We start from the raw sequence: 18992 nt of genomic DNA, 5'->3' as shown, positions 1-18992 counted from the left end.
AAACAGACTATGTATAACTTACTGACACTCTTGCACTAGTTTCCTAAACTAAACATCCGTCACAAAAGTCAAACCTGGATGTATTTGCTTCACATGACTTGAATTATTCGAAGGTGGAACCATTTCTGAATGCTAGTCACTTCCCAGGTGACTCCTGGTTAAAGCCTGACGTTGATGGGTGTGTTTTGCAGGGTCTCTGTTTTTCTGGGGTGTGACGAATACATCCCGTGAATCGACTATGTACCCCAAAGTTGTGCAAGACCTGTGTGGCTGGAAAATCCGGGGCCTGGCCTGCGGGTAAGTAAAGGGTTGATTTTGTTTTTGCTTCCATGGAAGCTGTGGTAGTTGGTACAGACATCCCTTGGCTGAATCTTGGCTATAACTTTGTGACCGCTTTGGCATTACTCTTCCAGGAGGAGCAGTATAATCATTGCTGCAGATGACAGCTCAATCAGCTGGGGACCTTCTCCCACCTTTGGAGAGTTGGTAAGATTGTCTGGTGTTCCTTTGCTGAAATATTCTTTATACTTGTATGAAAAACAGTTTGTACATGGACTAATTGAGTACTGCAAACACCCGATCAAAAGTTAAAACTAAACAAGTACGTTTGACAGAACTTCACGCGAGTATTCTTGCATCTCACAGCGTAAGCAGTGTGTATAAAATATGCAATCGACAGAGCAGAAATCCCAACAAAACTGACAGGCTGTATGTGGGTGCTTGACTCGCGGGCAACGCTTTAACATGCACATTGTGTGGTTTTGCTGTTTCCAGGGTTATGGGGATAACAAGCCCAAGTCGTCCACCACAGCCCAGGAGATCAAGACACTGGATGGGATTTATGCTGAGCAGGTAAGGGTAACTGATCTGGAGGAGACCGAGCAACAGGGAGGATCCTCTGTTAACCTTTACGGCAAAAGACCAAAGCTGATCAAATCCGCTGCTGGGAATAATTCAAACTTTGATAAATTCACTGGTGCTGTTGACTGTCAGGCTCCTTTTCGTTTTGTTAATCTGGTGATCTTTTAAACGGTTGGACAGAAGAGTCCCACCCAACGCCTGGTTTCTTGGCATTAAACAGCAGGGTGAACTTTGGCTAAAAGATCGTAAATAGCAGGGAAGGGAGTACATGGAACTCGTTGATTTTACTAATACACTGCTGTAGTGTGTTGAAAGGGTGACATGCTGTTAAGAGAGAGCGTGATTAACTGTCTTGCATTGTGTTTGTGTCCCAGGTGGCAATGGGTTACTCGCATTGCCTTGTGATTGCACGCAGTGAGACAGACCAGGACAAAGAGAGGCTGAAAAAGCTACCAGAGTACAATCCCCGCATGCTCTGATAGGACGCTGCGCTCCACTGCTCTGACCTTCAACCTCCGAAAGGCAGCTGATTCCATTCCTAGATGCACTGGCTCCCAGCCTCTTCCGACACGCCACTGGAGGGAGTGGGGAACAATCGGGCCTTTAGAATATCCCGTCCCTTTAACCCTTGTCAGGGCAAGCAGGGTCTATTGGACCTCAGCAGCTAAAAGCAAAAGCTGTCAAATAGAGATGGCCTTTACAAACCATGTTTGACCGCAGACCTTGAGGGCATGTGTTGTACAGCTTGCCCTGATAAGGGTTGGAAAGAAAATACACCTGTTGACACCACTTATATTGTTTATTGGGGGGGGGGGGGTATTTTGTATTTAATAAAGGTGAATCAGGTGAATTTCCACGGCACGTTTTGTTGTAGCCCTCTTTGCCTCCTGATCAGAATCAGCGATCACCTTTTGTGTCTTAAATTTCAATGTGTCTTCAGCTTCAGGTGATTTTCTTTTTGTTTTTTGTTTTTTTCTTCTTGAAAAAGAGATCCCAGGTCTTATAATGAAGCCCTTGGTACTCCTGCAGCTGGAATCTCATTGAACCTGATCCAGCACGGGGTTTGTCTGAGGAGACAGATCCCAAGCCTGATATAGCAAACCTTAGAGAAAATGTATGAACAAATTAGAAATGTTGTTAGGTAGTTTTTAGTATTTTGTTGGAACAAAAATCCATTTAAAAAAAAAAAAAAAAAAAAAAAAAACTGTTTATAATACAAAGCAAAAGCTCAAGTTGCAGCAGTTTGCATTACCTCAGCGCTCTGGAATGAGACTAGGTCTTGAAGTCCAGAGAAGTCTCTGAACACAGATCGTAGACCTTGACTGTACTGTGTAAACTTTGTATACAGAAAATCTATTTAAATCTCAGGTCTAACGGGACCCTAAACCAAGAGAATAGTCTTGTGAAAGGGGAATCGCTGTGCTTCAATACTGGATGCTTCCTGTGTCCTTGAGATCAAGAGTCAGTGTTGTACTTTTTACTTTGCCACCTAGGGTGTACTTTTATTACAATCTGTTAACTAAATCTAAACTCCTCTTTTCTAAACTCATATTTCTACCAAACTTATTACTTCCACCTGGGTGGTGTTTGACAAAAACCTACAAGTTTTCAATATGAAAGTCATTAAAGACTCCAAATCTAGTATTCAGTTGTATGTTGACACCTGTACTGGAGATCCTTGATGTGATTTCTTATACAAGGTTGCTACAACGACGCTTGCTCTGTCAACTGGTGGTTTAGAAAATAGACTCAAACTTCTGTCTAACCTAAGCCCAGACTTGTTGCTTGTTTCACTGCTCCTGAATGCTGTTTAATACACAACTCTGAGGACAGAAGCGGTTAACTTGCAGTCTGCTTCCTCTATTCTACTGAGACTGGAAGGAAGCGGTGATCTGTGTTTTAGTGCTGATCAGCACAAGCAGAGTTAAACTCTCCCAGTGTAGCTGGCTTAGTTTTATTCTCTGCCAACTTCTAGTTTTATGATTCCTGTTCACATAACTTTGCCAAACTCTTCTGTCAGTGGCAGGTTGAATACTGTGCCTACAGCAATCTGGTACCTTTTACAGTGGCTGCAACGTTGGTTTCTCCTGTTGCCCTGGTATTTGCACTGTATTAACATGCAGTCTCTTCCAGCTTCAGTGCCCAGGCATTACTGGCACCTGCCGGGTCAGTGCTACAGCTCCTGCACAAACTCTTCTTCCTTTAGGTGCATTACATGTATTGCTGGTTGTGGGAGACGAAAAGAAAAAACATACCTGCCAAACACATTCTGTCTGTTTCTATGAATTGAATCCTGTTGTGTGGGGAGACCTTTTGTGTTTGGTTTTTTGTTTTAGTTTTTTTTTTTAAAGCTGTTCATGTTCTATGGGTCCTGTTTCACTTGTTTTTTTTTATATATAAATCTTGGAAATGTTTAATAAAAGGCTTATGTACTACAATATCTTATTGTGTGCTGAGTATTGTTAGAAACACTGGAAATTTTACATGTACTGTATAAGTATTCAAAGAAAAGGGTTGACGAGCCTTTGGTGAAACCTTGCTTATTGAAACACAAGGCAGGTGGAAAATTGATGGCTGTAAGTTACTGTTTCGAGGTTGTATTTGTTCAGTAGGGGAGAAAAGCAGATCTGCTGCAGGTAGTCAGATTATTTTTGTACTCCTTTGTTATTGCTCCATAAAAGGAAAAGTCTGATCCAAATGCCGCACATCCTACATCTGCCTAGGTGTGGCGGTTGTAGCTGTGAATTTAAACCACTTCTTGTTTTGTAGTTACATAGTGTACCCATTGTTAGACATGAGGAAAAACACCTACCTAGCTCCTCATGCAACAGCAGGTGTGTCCCAGCCTGCTGCCTAAACACCCACAGTACATGGACAGTGGTGGTTTATTTTAATGAACTGGTTACCCCAGAACATGGAAGTAAGAACAAGGTGGAACACTCAGAATCTTTAATCAGCCAGTTTAATTGCTTAACAAAAACACTGAAACCTTGACCCAAATGAAATGTTTGTTTTTATGTTTTATTCCCCCCTAAGGTTAGACATAAGTCCTGGCTTTCAAAGCGTATAACCAGTCCCTTAGCTAAACGCCTGAAGTGATACTCAATACAGGCACATAGTGTCCAGGAGAGATTGGAGATGCATCCACTTGCTTGCAGGTCTGAGAGTGTAACGTGTCTTTGTCCCCCCATCTTAAAGAGTACCAAAATTTTCCAAATATATATTAAAAAAAAAAAAAAAAAAACTTTCCCATTAGTGGTTAGTTGGTAGATACAGGGGATTAGATTACACATTACAAACAAAACTACTGACAGCAATCCACTTTCCTTGGGCCAAATTCATCAAATAACTTTTAAAAAGAATCAACTGTACTGGTTTTCCAACTTTAAGGATTCCAGTGTCTGCTTTTCATTACCCAGGTGTAGTAAATAGTATTTATTTTTAGCATTATTTTTTTAAAATGCAATTCCACCACTTCCTCACAAAAATATCTGACAACTGCAACATTTAAACCCTTAAAAAATAAAGTTTACAAAATAGTCCTGTTCTGGCTTCCCTGGGTCAACATATTTCAGTGTGTGCAGATAGCATAGCTGTGCAGTCTGATTCAGGATCAGTCCTTATGAGCAAAGTCTATCTAGACCGTTCTTCACTACACCCTGGGTAATGTATCTGGATAAAATCAAAAACCGCTGACCGATCCTTCCATGCAGGAGGCATGACTGGGAAGACAAGGTAGAGGATGCTGGAGCTGCGCTGCCGTCTGAGTTGGTAACCTCCCCTTGGAGGAGGCCTGTGGCTCCCATCATGCAGCCCTCACAGGGCCATGTTCCACCACTTGTAGCTGAACGGTTCCCGCTGCACGTTGGAGCCGCAGTGCACCTCCCCCAGCAGCTTGTGGTAGGAGGCAAAATCATCGATGAAGAAGAAGTTGAGACCCAGGCCTCCTAGCAGGGAGCACACCTCCTTCTCCAGAGCACACACCCCGTTGATCTTTGGCCCGTATGGCTTGGGGATCCCCAGATTCTTCCCCAGCACGATCATGTTTACCTGACCAAGGGAGAGCAATCATCACAGTTAAGAACTCAATCTACTAGTGCCTCAGTGGTGGTTGTCTTCATCACCATAAGTGTTTGCACATTTCTAGTTTAGCAATGCAGGAGCCAAATCAAGAGTACCTGGTTGATCACTGCAGTGAGGTTCTGCCCTGTAAGCCAGTGCGTTGGCATGGGCCTTGTGTCTGGCTGTTGCTGTGTTTATCAGTCATGGGTTTGATAAGGATAGGGAGGTCAATGCTGTCTAAATAGGCAGGGGCTTTAGGTAATCTGGGGAAAGGGATGCGGTCTGGATCTTACCATGTCAGGGTAGTAGGCAACTGCCCGCTTGTCCGGCATGAGGCTGAAGAGAATGGGGAGGTCGATAATGTCTTCCTCCTCCAGACCCAGCTCTTTCTTTAGGACGTCCCGGTTCCAGTCAATGCAGCTCTGGGGAGCGGGGCAAACAGTTATTATCCTCTGCCAGGAGGGATGTACTGAAGGCATATGTTTATGTCCCTAAGTCACAGTTTTGCAGGTTACAAGAGAACCACTTGTTCCATTGCTAAGGGCCTTCTTTAGCACAAGTCATAAGCACATGTTTTTACAAAACATCTTGAGAACAGTTTAACTAAATGTGAAGAAACTTGCTAATGTAAGTGATGTTCAAACACCTTACTACGTTTACTAATAGATAGCATGCACAGTGCTCTTTAACACAGAACCAGTGTGTGATATGAAGTAGCTGATAAATATTAAGAAATGTCATGTTTAGCCCAGCCCTCGACTCGTACTCGTGCTGCTGGGAGCTGTACACATTGCAGAGAGAATGCAGAGGAGCACCATTACTGCAATCCTCAACAGGGAGCTGGAGCCCTTGCGTGCCCGGTCTATTAAAACTATTCCAGGAAAACTGCACAGAAGAGCTTAACGTTAAAGCAAAGTGCCGTTGCTCAAACAAAGGCTGCATGGATTAAAGATACGATAGAGTGCTGGAGACTGAAGAAGACTGCCGGAATGCAGCTGCTGCGTTCATGGGGAACCGTGTCGTTTCATACTGCTGCTGCCGTTTCATTGGGCACCAAGAACCGCTTTGCTTTCTACCCGAGATCAGAGCCTTGAAAGCTCTAATAATTCAGAATGATTTGTCCATGCAGTTATTAAGTGTCTCCCTGTCAGTAGCCATACACTTATTCAAGCAACGTGTTATTGCTACTCGCTTAATTATCGCCTTTGGCAGTGTTCCACTTAACTATAGACACTTGCTTACACCAGCAGGGTGGAATGGGATGCCCCAACCCAAAACATTTCTCAGAAAAACTGCAACTTGTCTTCTTCTACAAACCTCCTATCTTAGCTTAACACGTCTAGGAATGTCTGTTGCTCTGCAGATAGTCTGCCTTCCTTACAAGAACAACCCTTTCCTCTTCAATTCAGTTCCACAGAACCACTGACTCTTTTCATCTCTAGCCTTACAGCTTTACCATCCCCAGGTTCATTTGCACCCCCCATGTCATCTCAGGATGTTTCTCGTTTTCTGTATACTTTTCAAGTGCTGTACAGTGAAATCTTTTTGGTTTATCAACAAGATCTTTCAATGCTACTTGCTTCAGTGAATGCTTGCATGTTAAATGTTAATGACATAATTTTAGAGGGTTTTACCACAGCTAATTCAGCTGATGATGACACTCATTTATATATTGCCTTAAAGTCATTAAAGCTGAAGTCTGAGCAAGGTTCAAGACACTGTGCAGTGCATTAAGAATGTGATGCCACGAAAAGTGAAAGTGCTTAGTTTTACTAAGTAAAACACATATTTATTTGTAGTAAATACAATCTCAGTAGTTTAAATATATATTGTATTGATTGCTGGCATTTGTTAAACCGCATTGGGGTATTCACTCACTCCGTAAGCTTCAGTGGGGAGATCAGGTCGCTACCCTGCTTTGCATTACAGTATCATTCATTCAGCATTTTTAAATCCTGCCGCTTGTCTTCTGAATAGGCTAATATAAAAGGGTCACTGAACAATATTTAAAACTTTTCCTGGCTTAGAAATGGTTAAATGTGAAATGTAGGGAAATATTTATAATAAAACTAAGATCTTCTGCACACTCTAGCCGATAACGCTATATAAAATACTGTGGCATGAATTAAAAGCAGCTTCGATACAGAAGTGAAAAAAAGGTAGTTTTGAATCACATTTGATCACAACTTGTTACATGATCTAACCACCCAGATCTGAAAATGATATGGACCTAATGCTGCAGAACCTTTACATAAATAACTACAACTCGCCTGCTCCTCTGGTTACAAAGAGTTCAACACTACAGTGAATTAGGAAGGACTCAGAATGCTTACCTGAACAAAGGCGTTCTCCTGCTGAAACTGTTTGCTTGACAGAATCTGGTCCACTGTAACCTCTTCATCTTTCAACCCTGGTGCAAGCAATAAAAATGATCAGAGAATGTGCCCATCTTAGTATACTGCTCACAATGTTAACACCCCAGCCTGCTAGATGCATTTCAATTTGGCTGTTTACAGAACGTACCCTCAAACATTTTAGCTTTGCCGTGACCTTTCTTCTGCAGCCCTCGGAAAAACATGTACCCCGCATCTGGACTGGCCAGGACCAGCCGGAAACCCTGGACAAGCACAAAGGGTTAATACATCCAATAAGGCACAAACTGGATAAGTTGCAACAGCTAATCAACTATTTTTACAAGCCTGGTTTTAATGTCTCTGCCCCCCAATATTAAAGACACATACATTACCTTTCTGTTAGGAGCAGGAACGAAGGTCATGAACTCGTCCACATGACCAACGAAGAGCCAATCAGAGAAGACTGCAATGGGAGCCTGAACTTTCTGAGCCCACAGGAAATCCTGGACAACTTTCGTCATATTCCTACCTTTAACCGTGCTGAGAGAGAGGGGGAGAGAGGGAGAATCAGGATATTCTACTCCAAACTAAATTTGTTTAAACAAAAAAAATTGATATACATGCTGCCAGATTATGAGAATTAAACATCTGATAGTGCATGTTTCATCTTAACTTCAAAAATGAGTAAATTTACTCAAAACTGCCCTTAGACAGAAGTAGTGTGGTGCCATACTTACTTCAGGAGAGTGGAGATTTACTGAATTTCTAAGTACAACCATATGACCACCTACAAAACGTGTTGAAAAGCGAATACGTGATGAAAGTGGGGCCTCTATACTCACGTGGGGAAGGCACAGCCAATGATGATCCTGCCCAGCGGGTACTCCTTCCCGTTCACAGTGACTGGGGGACTCACCTCCAGGTTCCCAAAAGAGTCCAGACTGGTCACAGTTTCATTGAAAGCCACTCGAGTCACGTAGCCAAAATCCGGACCCTGCAACACACAAGCAAGCAAGTTATGGTCAGCAATATAAATATCTTGCACATACTTAACACCAATTAAGACATTTATTTGTCTGCTTGACTTAAAGGCTCCTTTTCAAGATTAAAGAAATTGGATCCCATTGCTTTGATCAAATTTCTTACACCCCTATTCCTAGTGGCTGGGCAATTTCAAAACTTTGTCAAGTCAGACCTTAAAAGAACCCCAGTGATTCAGCATGAGCAACATACCACTAGGACTCTGTAGGAAGAAGAAGAAGAAGAAGAAGAAGAAGAAGAAGCAACCTACTCTGGTTTCTCTGCTGCGCTTAAAAGTCTTGTCTTGGGTTAACATTGTCAACTCCTTTTAAGATTTGAAAGACTTCAAAATCACATTCCCACGCATGATGCTTACCAGCAGCTCTTTGTAGGGGAAGTCTTTCAGGTCACCGTCACGAGGGGAGTCCAGCACCACAGGAAAGCGCTGGTGAGGAGATTCAACATAACCAAACTCCAGCTCATCCTGCAGGAGGGAGGGAGGGGTACCAGCAGAGCCCGTTTAATCATAGTGCTATTGATGTTATCACGTATGCACTGTCTATTCGTACACTAATGAACGCACTAGCCAAAACTCTCGCCTACTTGACAGAATAGAAATACAGGATATTGAAGACTACCTGCATCCAGCGGTCCCCACGATTCATGTACTCATGGCAAACCTTCAGCTTGCAGCCACTTTGTTTTACTAGGTCCGTCATGCCCTTCAAGAAGCTGTAGTTATCCGGGGTGCTGCAACACAAAAAGGGCAGAGCTGTTTGTAGGAGTTTTGATTGGTTAATCTGGGATTCCTGTAGAAAGAACTAAACTGACCTAAACTGGTCGCTGTGCTATGCTAGCTAGTAGCCAATAACTGTTCTTGATGCAAAGCACAGTAAAAACCTGGAAACAGTACGCAACAATCAACACCCATAGCTAAGAATCCAAGTACATGGCATGGATGGTTTTCTCACCTGCACACAAACACCTGCACTGGTCTCAAGGTGTTGGGAGTCATAATCCAGGGAGCCATGCGGAAAACCACCTTATCCGTAAAGATGGGCGTCTCAGGGAACCCCTACGGAAACAAGCTGGTTTTATTTGCTTTCTGAAGTACAGAATGTATTGGGTTCCCTTTGTGTGTGTGTCTTTTGTTATATGTTGTATGTTCCATGTTACATGACTGAAAAGAAACTTAAGGAATTCAGGCCTTCTTCATTATGGTATTTACAACCAGAAGCACACATCCCAGAGGCTTCAGCCTCCCCCAATCTGCTCTTGTAATAAATTAGATGCTGACCTTGGTTGAAGGCTCCAGCAGGCTGAGATAGATGGTCACCAGCCCCTCAAAGTTCTCGTCCAGAAACCTGCGTCCCTCCACGAAGAACTCTGTCTCTGCTGTGCCCCCCTCGTACTTCACCACATAAGACAGGGTCTTGCGGCCCAACACCACTGGGTAGCTTTTGTTAAACATACTCTCTGTGAAGACAAGTGTGTGTAACAGTGAGTAAGGACTGCAAGAAAGAAAGAAAGAACAAGATATGTTAACTGCTGTTGGCTGCTTGGGGGCACCATGTGTCGATTTGAAATATAAACCAATGAACTACAAAACACCTGTGCTCATAGCTTCCCCTGTCACTGTGCATAAATCTACCCCTCAAAAATGCAGGCCCCAACAAACACACCACATTGGATATTCCCTGGCTCTTACTCAGTACCTGTGTGTTTAATAAATGATCAGAACAGGTGATAAATTCCTAAATACTGTACCAATAACAAACCAATCCTGTATGAAATTCCAGCCTCCTCTCTCAGAAAGATGATGACTTACTGCCTGCCTGAAAGACACCAATCTTGTCTGCATCGCTCAAGGAGATGTGCAGCAGCAGTTTATACCCCGGGGGCAGGTGGCCTGGGCCGTTAGTCCGCAGCACCATGCGGGACATGTCCTTCAGATCTGTCTCAACACAGAGAGAGAAACGCAGAGTGAAACAATGTGTGCCAGACCAGGGCTGGAACTAAAAGCAAACTTGGGAGCTCCACCTCTAGATCCATTCATAATTCAAAGCATAAGAAGAACTTTTGAATGGATGCTTAATTGATTTCATAACTGTTGTATTCTCCGACATGCAATTCAAGATCTACTGATGCAGGACTTATCATCTTACCTAAAACCAGACTACGCACTATGGGTGATACAGCCTTTTGTTGTGCAGCACCACGACTGTGACATTCTTTGCCCAAAATGATCAGAGACACTGACAGTGGATATTTTTAAAACTTGTTTAAATACTTATTTTTTTATTATGGCTTTTAAATGTATAATTTTTTGTGGTTGCTTGGTTGATGTTCTGTGTGGTTTTTATGCATTGTCATGTGTTTGTGTGTGTATCCTTGTACAGCACTTTGAGATTCTTGAAAAGAGCTTATATATCAAATGTATTATTATTATTATTATTATTATTATTATTATTATTATTATTATTATTATTATTATTATTATTCACTAGAGGGAGACTGATAAGAGAGTTGTTAGTACTGTGTATGCAAACTGATTCACCCTGGAATGAATGAGGAACACATTCTGTAATATCTCGTTCAATCACCGTGGTACCATACCTGACAGCCTGCTGACAGAGTCATCGTCACAGTCTCGCTTAGTGCTCACCAGAGACTCCATGTCACAGTTGACGAGGACAATAGCCCCATGCCCATTGGGACCCCACTTCCACGACCCCTGAAAACAAACAGACACACCACACCCTGTCTGCTATAAGAATAGAACACAGCAGTCAATCCTGCTTAATAAAAGTGTGAAGCGCTCATATAAAAGTGTTCTGTGCTGACAGGTGGCTTTACACAATGAATCATTACCACTCCAACAATTACATTTCTAAAGGACCGTTCCGCAATGGGTTTAATATGAAGAATTAGAAACAGTTCCACTACTATTTTCTACACCACTGCTGCCATAGTCAAGCCATAACTCGCATAATAGGCAAGCTAGGTCACATGACTCACATCTCCCGCACAACTGTCTGATTCAGACAATAGTCCTGTTGAAGCAAAGAGGAGAGCACTAGGAACTTCTAATACTAACTATTTCTTTAAGAAGGTCAAAAACGCTTAAGACGACGACAGCAACAGTGTAGCAACTACGACTGTGGACACCAACACAAACAAAGCTGGGAAAAGATACCTTGTGGAAACTTGTAGAAATTACTGTACATGTGTTACTAGGACTTCAGTACACAAATAAAATGAGAATTGTATAAGAATTCTTGTTTAAGAAAATCTCTATTTTAGTGGTGTTCCAGTAGCTTCTGATTTCGCACACCACTGATTATGTGATTATAAGTCGGTCTAATTGGAGCATTCTGGGACTGGTGATATGTGCAGGGTACTGATATTAATCTGTACCATAGCAAAAATGACTTTGTTTCTAACAATAACCCTTAAACAACAACTGCTTCAAATGTTTTACACGCTGAAAATCATGAAATGGTGAAGTTGCATGGTTTTCAATACGTGCTTCTAATAAAAAGGACCCAAACGCACACATCAGAGTCATACTTTGCTGCCGGGTTTATCGTGCTCCTGATCCATTTTATTAGAGACCCCTGTTGTCAAAAAAGAAAGAAACACCTACCTTGTGTGGGTTGTTCTTTTCAACCACACCATCACGGTCGGCATCAACATCTAGGGAGAGTTCTGTGCGAGGAAAAAAAAAAAGTCATTTTAATTTATTTACATACATATTTAATTGGCATGGGCTTGGGACTGAAAATGCCAAGCCTGTATAGGAAAGCCAATGCAGTGCCTGGCCTTTAAATTGGCATGTTGGGTTAAAAAAAAAAAAAAACACATCTGATTACAGCCACTCCAATGATCCCCCTATTTCTGTTTATCAAATCCTAACAGGGTATGTTTTTAATACAAGTACTATACTGAATATCAAAGCCCTGAAAAGTAGTTTGTTCATCTTACCTGGTTAAACATTTCAATAAAAAGATGTTCTGCGTGTATGCACTATATTGCATCTCCTACTCTTAGGGGCCAATCCTTTGCCTCCCTCACCTTGTTTAAAGCATATTGTAGGCCCTTTTCAAAACTGAAATTAGTTGGTACAAGTTTACAAAAAGCAGAAGGAATTTGGGTTAATTAACTTTGCAGTTTTTGGCTACTTTTGCTTATGTTTGCCAGAAGGCAAATTATTTGCTTTGTTCATACCTCTTCTTTGAGTGTCGTTTTTAAAGAGACAGGGTGTTAAATAAGGCTAATATGTACTGTTGTGTGATTCCGCTCTTGCCTGCTTACCATTCTGGCTATCCATATTACTTATTGCATCCAAACAGGTACAATGGATGAACCTAAACAGTGGTACTACTTTGCAAACTGACTACCCCTCTGATCAAGCAAGTTAATGACTTTTCTGTAAAGCATTTTGGACAGGGAGAAAGCTGCCTTCCACTGAACAGCAAAGCCTGATCCATAGTAGGCTGTCACACTACTTCAGATCACTCCTGTGTCCCAACTTACCCACTGCAGTGAGATGAAGGATGGCTTTCCCTACCTCTTCCAGGTTGTCTCCAAAATACGAAACAGTAACCTGCAAGAGAAGAATGAACACTTGCACATGCTCGACAGACACAATTACATCATGTCTCAGTAGCCAATTCAACACAGTTTAATAATTGAAAAAGGCATTAAAGCAAAATCATGATTACAGTCTGGAAATTGTTGGATCATATACTTTTGATAATGAAAGTTTTACATTCATGAAACTATTCCAGACTAACAACAAGCTAAAAACAGGTTCATGGACTAAATTGTCATTTTATTTATAAAAACAAGACAAGCACTTCCTTCTTTTTTTAATTCAGCAGCGTAATTAACTGTGACATTTAGATTTTGTAAAATCTTACCACGACGCGGTCTAACTTGAGTCTTTGCAAGCACAGAGGGAGATAGCTGCTTGTGTGCTTGCAGACAGCCCTAGCCTATTCAGCTTGGCAGTCATGCTGTTTTAGCTATTACTGCTTTACCAGTCAAGTTTACAATGCGTGCCTAGAATACAAAACCTAATTACACATGGGAGTTTTGGAAAATAAATTATAGTAAATGCACCACCCTCAGGGCGTATTGAAAGGTAAATAGCATTTCTGGGAGAAAGCTATTATAATGCAATTAAAAAACCTTTGTGTTGTAAACCTGGTCCATGCTTTTAAAATGACACACACTATGTGTCATTAACGGTTAAAATGTGGCCATAAAACTTTACTAATAATAAAAGATCATTAGGGTTTGCTAACCAGCCTGGCTAATCTTTACCTTGTTGTCACTGGCATCCTTACTAGGAGTCATGATTGCAATGGACAGAGACAATGACTTCTCCAATGGCAACATGTTATTGGAAGTGCTGGGGACCTTGGGTGAAATCTGGTATTGTACAGCATTGGTGCACTTGACTTGGAAGAATTGGCTACCAGGTGGTGCGCATCTGAAAAAGAAAAAAAGAATGGAGAAATAATTAGCGCTGCTTTGTAGGAACTAATAACGGCCCCCCCTGACAATGTAATTAATGAGGGCCGTACTGAAGCTGGGGAAAGGTCCCAGTCTTTGTTCCCTGTATTTTTCCATTGCAGTTGCTACTCAGATAGTATGCAGCTGGCAATGACAGTACCAAGAAATTCAACACTGCTGAGTTATGGTTATGGAAAACAATACAGTCTTTGTCAAAAAAGTCGTTGGTGTTGCTTTGCAGTGTATTGCTTGGTTTCAATCCTTTGTTCTGTTTTTGCCTCAGTGTCTACTGTGTTGAGAGCCCGTGGGTAGGAAAGCAGTCTTGGCTGTATATGTTTATCAGGTTCAGTCTCAGAGCACTGCATTTTTTCCTTTTATCAGACTACTTAAATAACATTATACACAATACAAAAGCAGCATATTTAAAGTTACATTAAAACCCATTAAGATAAGAAAGCCATTTTATAAAAGTGTGTTTTTGGTCTTCACTTGAAAACTGTAACAGTCCCAGCTTCCCTGACAAATGAAGGCAGAGCATTCCATAATATAGGAGCTTTACAAGAAAAACCCCTCCCTCATCCCATGTTGCTTTTGTTGACCCTAGGAATAACCATCATCCTGTGATCTCAGAGTGCAGTTTGGAAGATACAGGGTCAGAAACTCCTGCACATAACTAGGTGCTAATCCATTCAGGGCCTTGTAAGTTAACAGCAAAATCTTAAAATCAATTCTATACTGCACAGAGAGCCAGTGTAATCAGGCCAAAACATAAGTGATATGTTCACTTTTCCTGGTTTTAGTCAGAATTCTAGCGGTGGTGTTCTGAACAAGCTGCAAGCGGGGTACCACATGTTTTGGGACACCAGAATAAAGTGCACTACAATAATCAATTCTAGATGAAACAGACATGCATTAGTCTCTCGGCATCAGACATATAAGTATATCGGTCTAAGTTTGGCTATATTTCTCAAATGGTTAAAAGATACTTTAGTATCTTCCCTAATATGAGTCTCAAATGAGAGATCAGGATCAAAGACAACCCCCAAACTCTTAATTTCTAGATTAAGTTTTGATGAGAAACTGCAAGGGTCAAGCTCATGTAATCCCACATTTCCTTTTAGTTGGTTCTGTGAGCCCACTAGCATAACCTCTGTTTTATCTGAATTCAAAATTTAAAAATTCTTTAAGACGACATGTACACTCTGCTCACAGACTCCACTCAACAGACACGACTGCAAGACAGCCAACCACCACACAACCCCCAGCCTAATAATAGCTTCCTTAAGATAACATTTTGCAGACTTAGCACCAGTCACGATGACAAGAAAGCTTTCTGTGGGTAAGAAAGATCACAGTATGATTTGATGTTTTCTAGTGCTGGTACTGTTTAATTCAGCCCACAGAATGCATCAGATCACATTACAATATACAATACTCCCGATATTGACATGATGCAGTCACATTAAGATTTGCCGTACTGTTTAATAATTGTTATACATCAGTCTAGTACTTGCAACTCTTAATACAGAAGACTACAAAATGAATTTGGGGGCTCTTATATACAATATGGTGTTTCCTAGAGCTCTACGGCTTTGTATTGTTTTCTTATAATGAAACACAAAGGGTTTGCTGTGCAATCCGTAACTCAATTCCAAATCCAACACAACTGAACTGTTCAGAAGTTACAGGACAGTATTTGATTCACATTGCATGACTGGTGTGTGGACAATGGAGAACAGTAAGGCACCCCATGCCAGGCAGTGATCAGAGACAAGCCAGGGAGGCAAGGAGGGAAGACCCATGTGAGACACAAACACAGTTCCATTTAAATCTATTTGAAAAGTAATAAATATTTTGATATAGTTTAATGCACCATATGGTTGGTATGCAAACTCCAAAGTGCAACTATATGGATGGGGAGCTCATATGGGGACGGACACAAAAAAACTCTCTTCTAGTCTTTATATGGGGACATATGGAAGATGCAAAGGCATGATGACCTTAGATGGGGATGCCATATTTCCCTCATATAAAGCATTAAAAGGGATTTAAAAAGGCTCCAGAAAATGGCTTAAATATAAGGCAGAACAAAAGAATGAAAAGCTAAATGCCTTCTATATACTGTATCTAGGTAATCATTCATTTTTTTGCAAATGGAAACTACATATAAAGCTAACATTTGAACTGTTTTGCAGTGTACTGTTATTTCCACAGATTTTCTGCTTGTATGCTGTACACACACCAAGATGAAACCTCCTTATTTAACTAGCAGGTGCAACAGCAAGTTTCTTTATTTAGTATATACTGAATGCTGAACATGCCGAGCCTGTTCCTCAACTGTTTGCATCAGATTTTTGTGCAAGTTATTTGCTTTGTCTTATTTGTATTGCCTAGTTGTCAGTCAGATGACTTCAATAAGGCAGTACACTTGAGTTACCTTTTAACCATTAGGTACAGTACATATAGAACATGTGTTGGGTGCTGAGTCACTATTATGACTTTTTATGCATTTCTACTTTATACTGTATAAATGAGCTTGTGAGAGATGTGTATAAGGGCAGCAAACCCATGTCACCTCAAAGAGGATCCAGCTACAATAAGTTTGGAACAGCTGCTGTAAAACATTGAAAGAGATTCAAGATGGAACATGCCAGACTACCTCTTTGCATGTGCGCCTCATGGGTGCAACTCAAAATATAAAGACTCTTCTTAAACAAGAGGTTATTAACTGTGTAAATAACGTACCTGTCATTTATTTGTAGTGTTAACATCCTGACAAGTTTTTACACTTATAAAGTCTGTTTCAAAGCTCTTTTCAAAATGTCCGCTCTAGTGCACTGACAGTGTCAGGATTATTGCCCACATTGTCAAACGGGTAACACAGCAATAACGATCCATGATGTGGTACGGAACAGAAAAAGCAGAGCACTTGTTAGATTCTTTTTTACTTACTCGTTAACAATGTTCATTTTCTGCTTGATGAAAATGAAAAACTACACCAAGCCAGACAGCTGACCCAGTATTTTTTCTGAATAACTGAAAGCCATGCGAACTTGGATTTGTCTCCAGTATTCTGCACTGGTGAGTGCCACATTGATCAACAGTGCCTTCTGAATTTGTTTCTTGAAACTAAAAAATTAAAATAATAATACACAGCCAAGTTTTATGTACACACAGAGACATTGCCTGGAAAATACTGACAATGCAAACAATGCCTGTGGGGAATTTCACAATAGAAAGAGGTGTCAGGTGTACTCTGTACCTGATGAATGTAGTGCTGTTTTATGAGGTCATTTTGTTTTCCTCACTAACAGTGGTAGGAAGAGATAGGCTTTAATGAGTAGCTATTGTGTGGCTCAGCAAAGCCCTCTCATTTGTCGCCAGCGTTAATTGCAGAGTACAGTAAAACATCAAAAGACTAGCGCTCACTTTAAAATGTTTAGAGACAGGGTGGGGATATACTTCTTTAAGAAACCAAGACCAACTAACACAGCAACAAAAGAGCTTCAGGAACCGGAATAGAACCACTGAGGCATATCCTAACAAGATTTACATTTCCTGGGGCTTATTGGCAATACATTCTGAAAGTCCACAGTAAAACTACTGGAATTTTATTACACAGATCCAGAGTTAGATAAAATTAAACCTCTTGCATGGGCATCCTGTGGATTGTAATGAGAGAATTAGTTCATTAAGGAGTCAATTAGATTAGTGCGTGTCACTGTAAACAACACACAGACACAAAGATGGCAGCGATGGCCTGGGAAATGCTTTCTGATGAAGCAAAGAGGGTACACTAGGTATGTAGTTAACACAGGCACCAAGGAATTAGATTTCAGTGCAATCGCTAACAGGATTGTCGAACACAGCAGCTTTAAATGAGTGGTCTACTTTTCTTCTTGCCACCTCGTTATTAACTGATTTATATTAAACATAATACGTCACGGGTAGCATAAGGGCAGGAGTGCAAGAGAGATCCTGCATCTCATTCGTGTTTGAAGTTCAAGCAGAAATCAAAAGGTAACTGTACGGGTATTGCAAACACATCAAATCAGCGCTAAACTGCAATTTCAACTTCAGATGCCCTTGCTCAAGCCATTATCTTAGCTCTAACTGCCGGACTCGGCAGACGGTATATAGTTCCTCATTCGTGTTCCTGTTTATGATGCCTTTTCACTCTGGATGCTCCCAGTGGGAATATTCACTCTGTCTCGCCACTCTAAAAACTGCGAGCAGAAAACTCTCTTTCTCTCTATGGCTATCAGTTTAAAAGTACATTTCTATTTTTGTGTTTGTTTTTTGTATAATCTTCTCAGGCACTAACGTAACACTATCACGTACGTTTTCTAGTTTATTTCGGGAATTGTGTCACGTGATACGAAGAGCCCTACCACCACTACCACGAAACTGTCAGCGATCGAGTAGACAGCAATTAGGAACCGCAAGCACGACAATCATCTCTTTACAAGTCATCAAAGAGAAGCTATACACATGACACAATGTTTAGCTGCAGGGTATGACTTGATTTTTACAATCAAATCACGGTTTACCTAAGGAGTGTTCTATCATGTTATTTACTGAAATTACAATAAACTGCTTTTCTTATACGCTTCGCTTTGCCACCCACATCTCTCAAAACAGATGCACCGAATGTTGTTTTTCATTAAACAAGAACAACAACTATTGATTGCATTGTGCTATAGTACTGTGAACCATATGGGTGGAAATTAGACTCCCGTTGCATAGCAGGAAAGGCTCGTACAGTCACTGAACCATCTAGCATTACACAAGGCTTCCTATGCATGTGAGTAAATATATTAGAGTCATTCATAACATAAGTTTAGTAATCAGACACGAAACAATTCTAAGTCATGTTATACATTATGCAAAAAATATACAGAAACTACATTAAAATGCTCCGCTGTACTGTATTCAATAAAAAGAAAAGTTACTGCCAGTGTCATATCATGCATCGACCATACCTGTACAACTTCACATTCAGCTGAGTCCCCAACACATAAAGAACATGAGTCGCCTTTCCACATTCCAAACGCACCGTCCGTTGCTGAAACATGTTGCAGGTTATTTTGTATTAATGTAACAGTTTAATTTCAGCCAGCGCCTTTGTCTATATACTGTAACGTTGCACTGTCTGTCTCACCAGGTGTGTGTTTC

The 18992-nt window shown here is 41.0% G+C and overlaps 2 protein-coding genes across 4 annotated transcripts in view; one reads left to right on the top strand and one right to left on the bottom strand.

Moving 5' to 3' along the window:
- LOC121328525 (protein RCC2 homolog) overlaps nucleotides 1-1837 on the top strand; it is a 13269-nt gene extending 11432 nt beyond the window's left edge. For all 3 annotated transcript variants that reach the window (XM_041273225.1, XM_041273226.1, XM_041273223.1), the window contains exons 10-13: nucleotides 192-297; nucleotides 414-486; nucleotides 775-852; nucleotides 1236-1837. In XM_041273225.1, the coding sequence (XP_041129159.1) occupies nucleotides 192-297; nucleotides 414-486; nucleotides 775-852; nucleotides 1236-1340 (362 nt within the window). In that variant the 3' untranslated portion in view covers nucleotides 1341-1837. The remainder of the gene's footprint in view (nucleotides 1-191; nucleotides 298-413; nucleotides 487-774; nucleotides 853-1235) is intronic.
- LOC121328524 (protein-arginine deiminase type-2-like) lies at nucleotides 1666-18992 on the bottom strand. Its single transcript, XM_041273222.1, has 16 exons — nucleotides 18800-18992; nucleotides 13626-13794; nucleotides 12834-12903; nucleotides 11944-12005; nucleotides 10914-11031; nucleotides 10126-10251; nucleotides 9595-9773; nucleotides 9269-9372; nucleotides 8936-9047; nucleotides 8674-8781; nucleotides 8120-8271; nucleotides 7670-7817; nucleotides 7447-7540; nucleotides 7257-7333; nucleotides 5217-5345; nucleotides 1666-4911 (listed from the first exon to the last, which is right to left on the bottom strand). The coding sequence occupies exons 1-16, from the start codon at nucleotides 18889-18891 to the stop codon at nucleotides 4678-4680; spliced, it is 1974 nt and encodes a 657-aa protein (XP_041129156.1). The 5' UTR covers nucleotides 18892-18992; the 3' UTR covers nucleotides 1666-4677.

This window comes from Polyodon spathula, chromosome 16 (assembly GCF_017654505.1).
Source record: "Polyodon spathula isolate WHYD16114869_AA chromosome 16, ASM1765450v1, whole genome shotgun sequence".
Classification (NCBI taxonomy): Eukaryota; Metazoa; Chordata; class Actinopteri; order Acipenseriformes; family Polyodontidae; genus Polyodon; species Polyodon spathula.
The sequence above is the reverse complement of the archived record's forward strand: the minus strand, read 5'-3'. Positions and strand labels throughout refer to the sequence as shown.

What these genes read in the sequence shown, in the direction of transcription:
- LOC121328524 (XM_041273222.1), bottom strand. Translation starts at nt 18,891, where the DNA reads ATGTTTCAGCAACGGACGGTGCGTTTGGAATGTGGAAAGGCGACTCAT. An exon ending in CCTTCATCTCACTGCAGTGG is followed by an intron (nt 12,006 to 12,833) that starts GTAAGTTGGGAC and finishes TTCCTCGCACAG; the next exon opens with AACTCTCCCTAGATGTTGAT. An exon ending in TGCTGGAGCCTTCAACCAAG is followed by an intron (nt 9,373 to 9,594) that starts GTCAGCATCTAA and finishes TTGTTTCCGTAG; the next exon opens with GGGTTCCCTGAGACGCCCAT.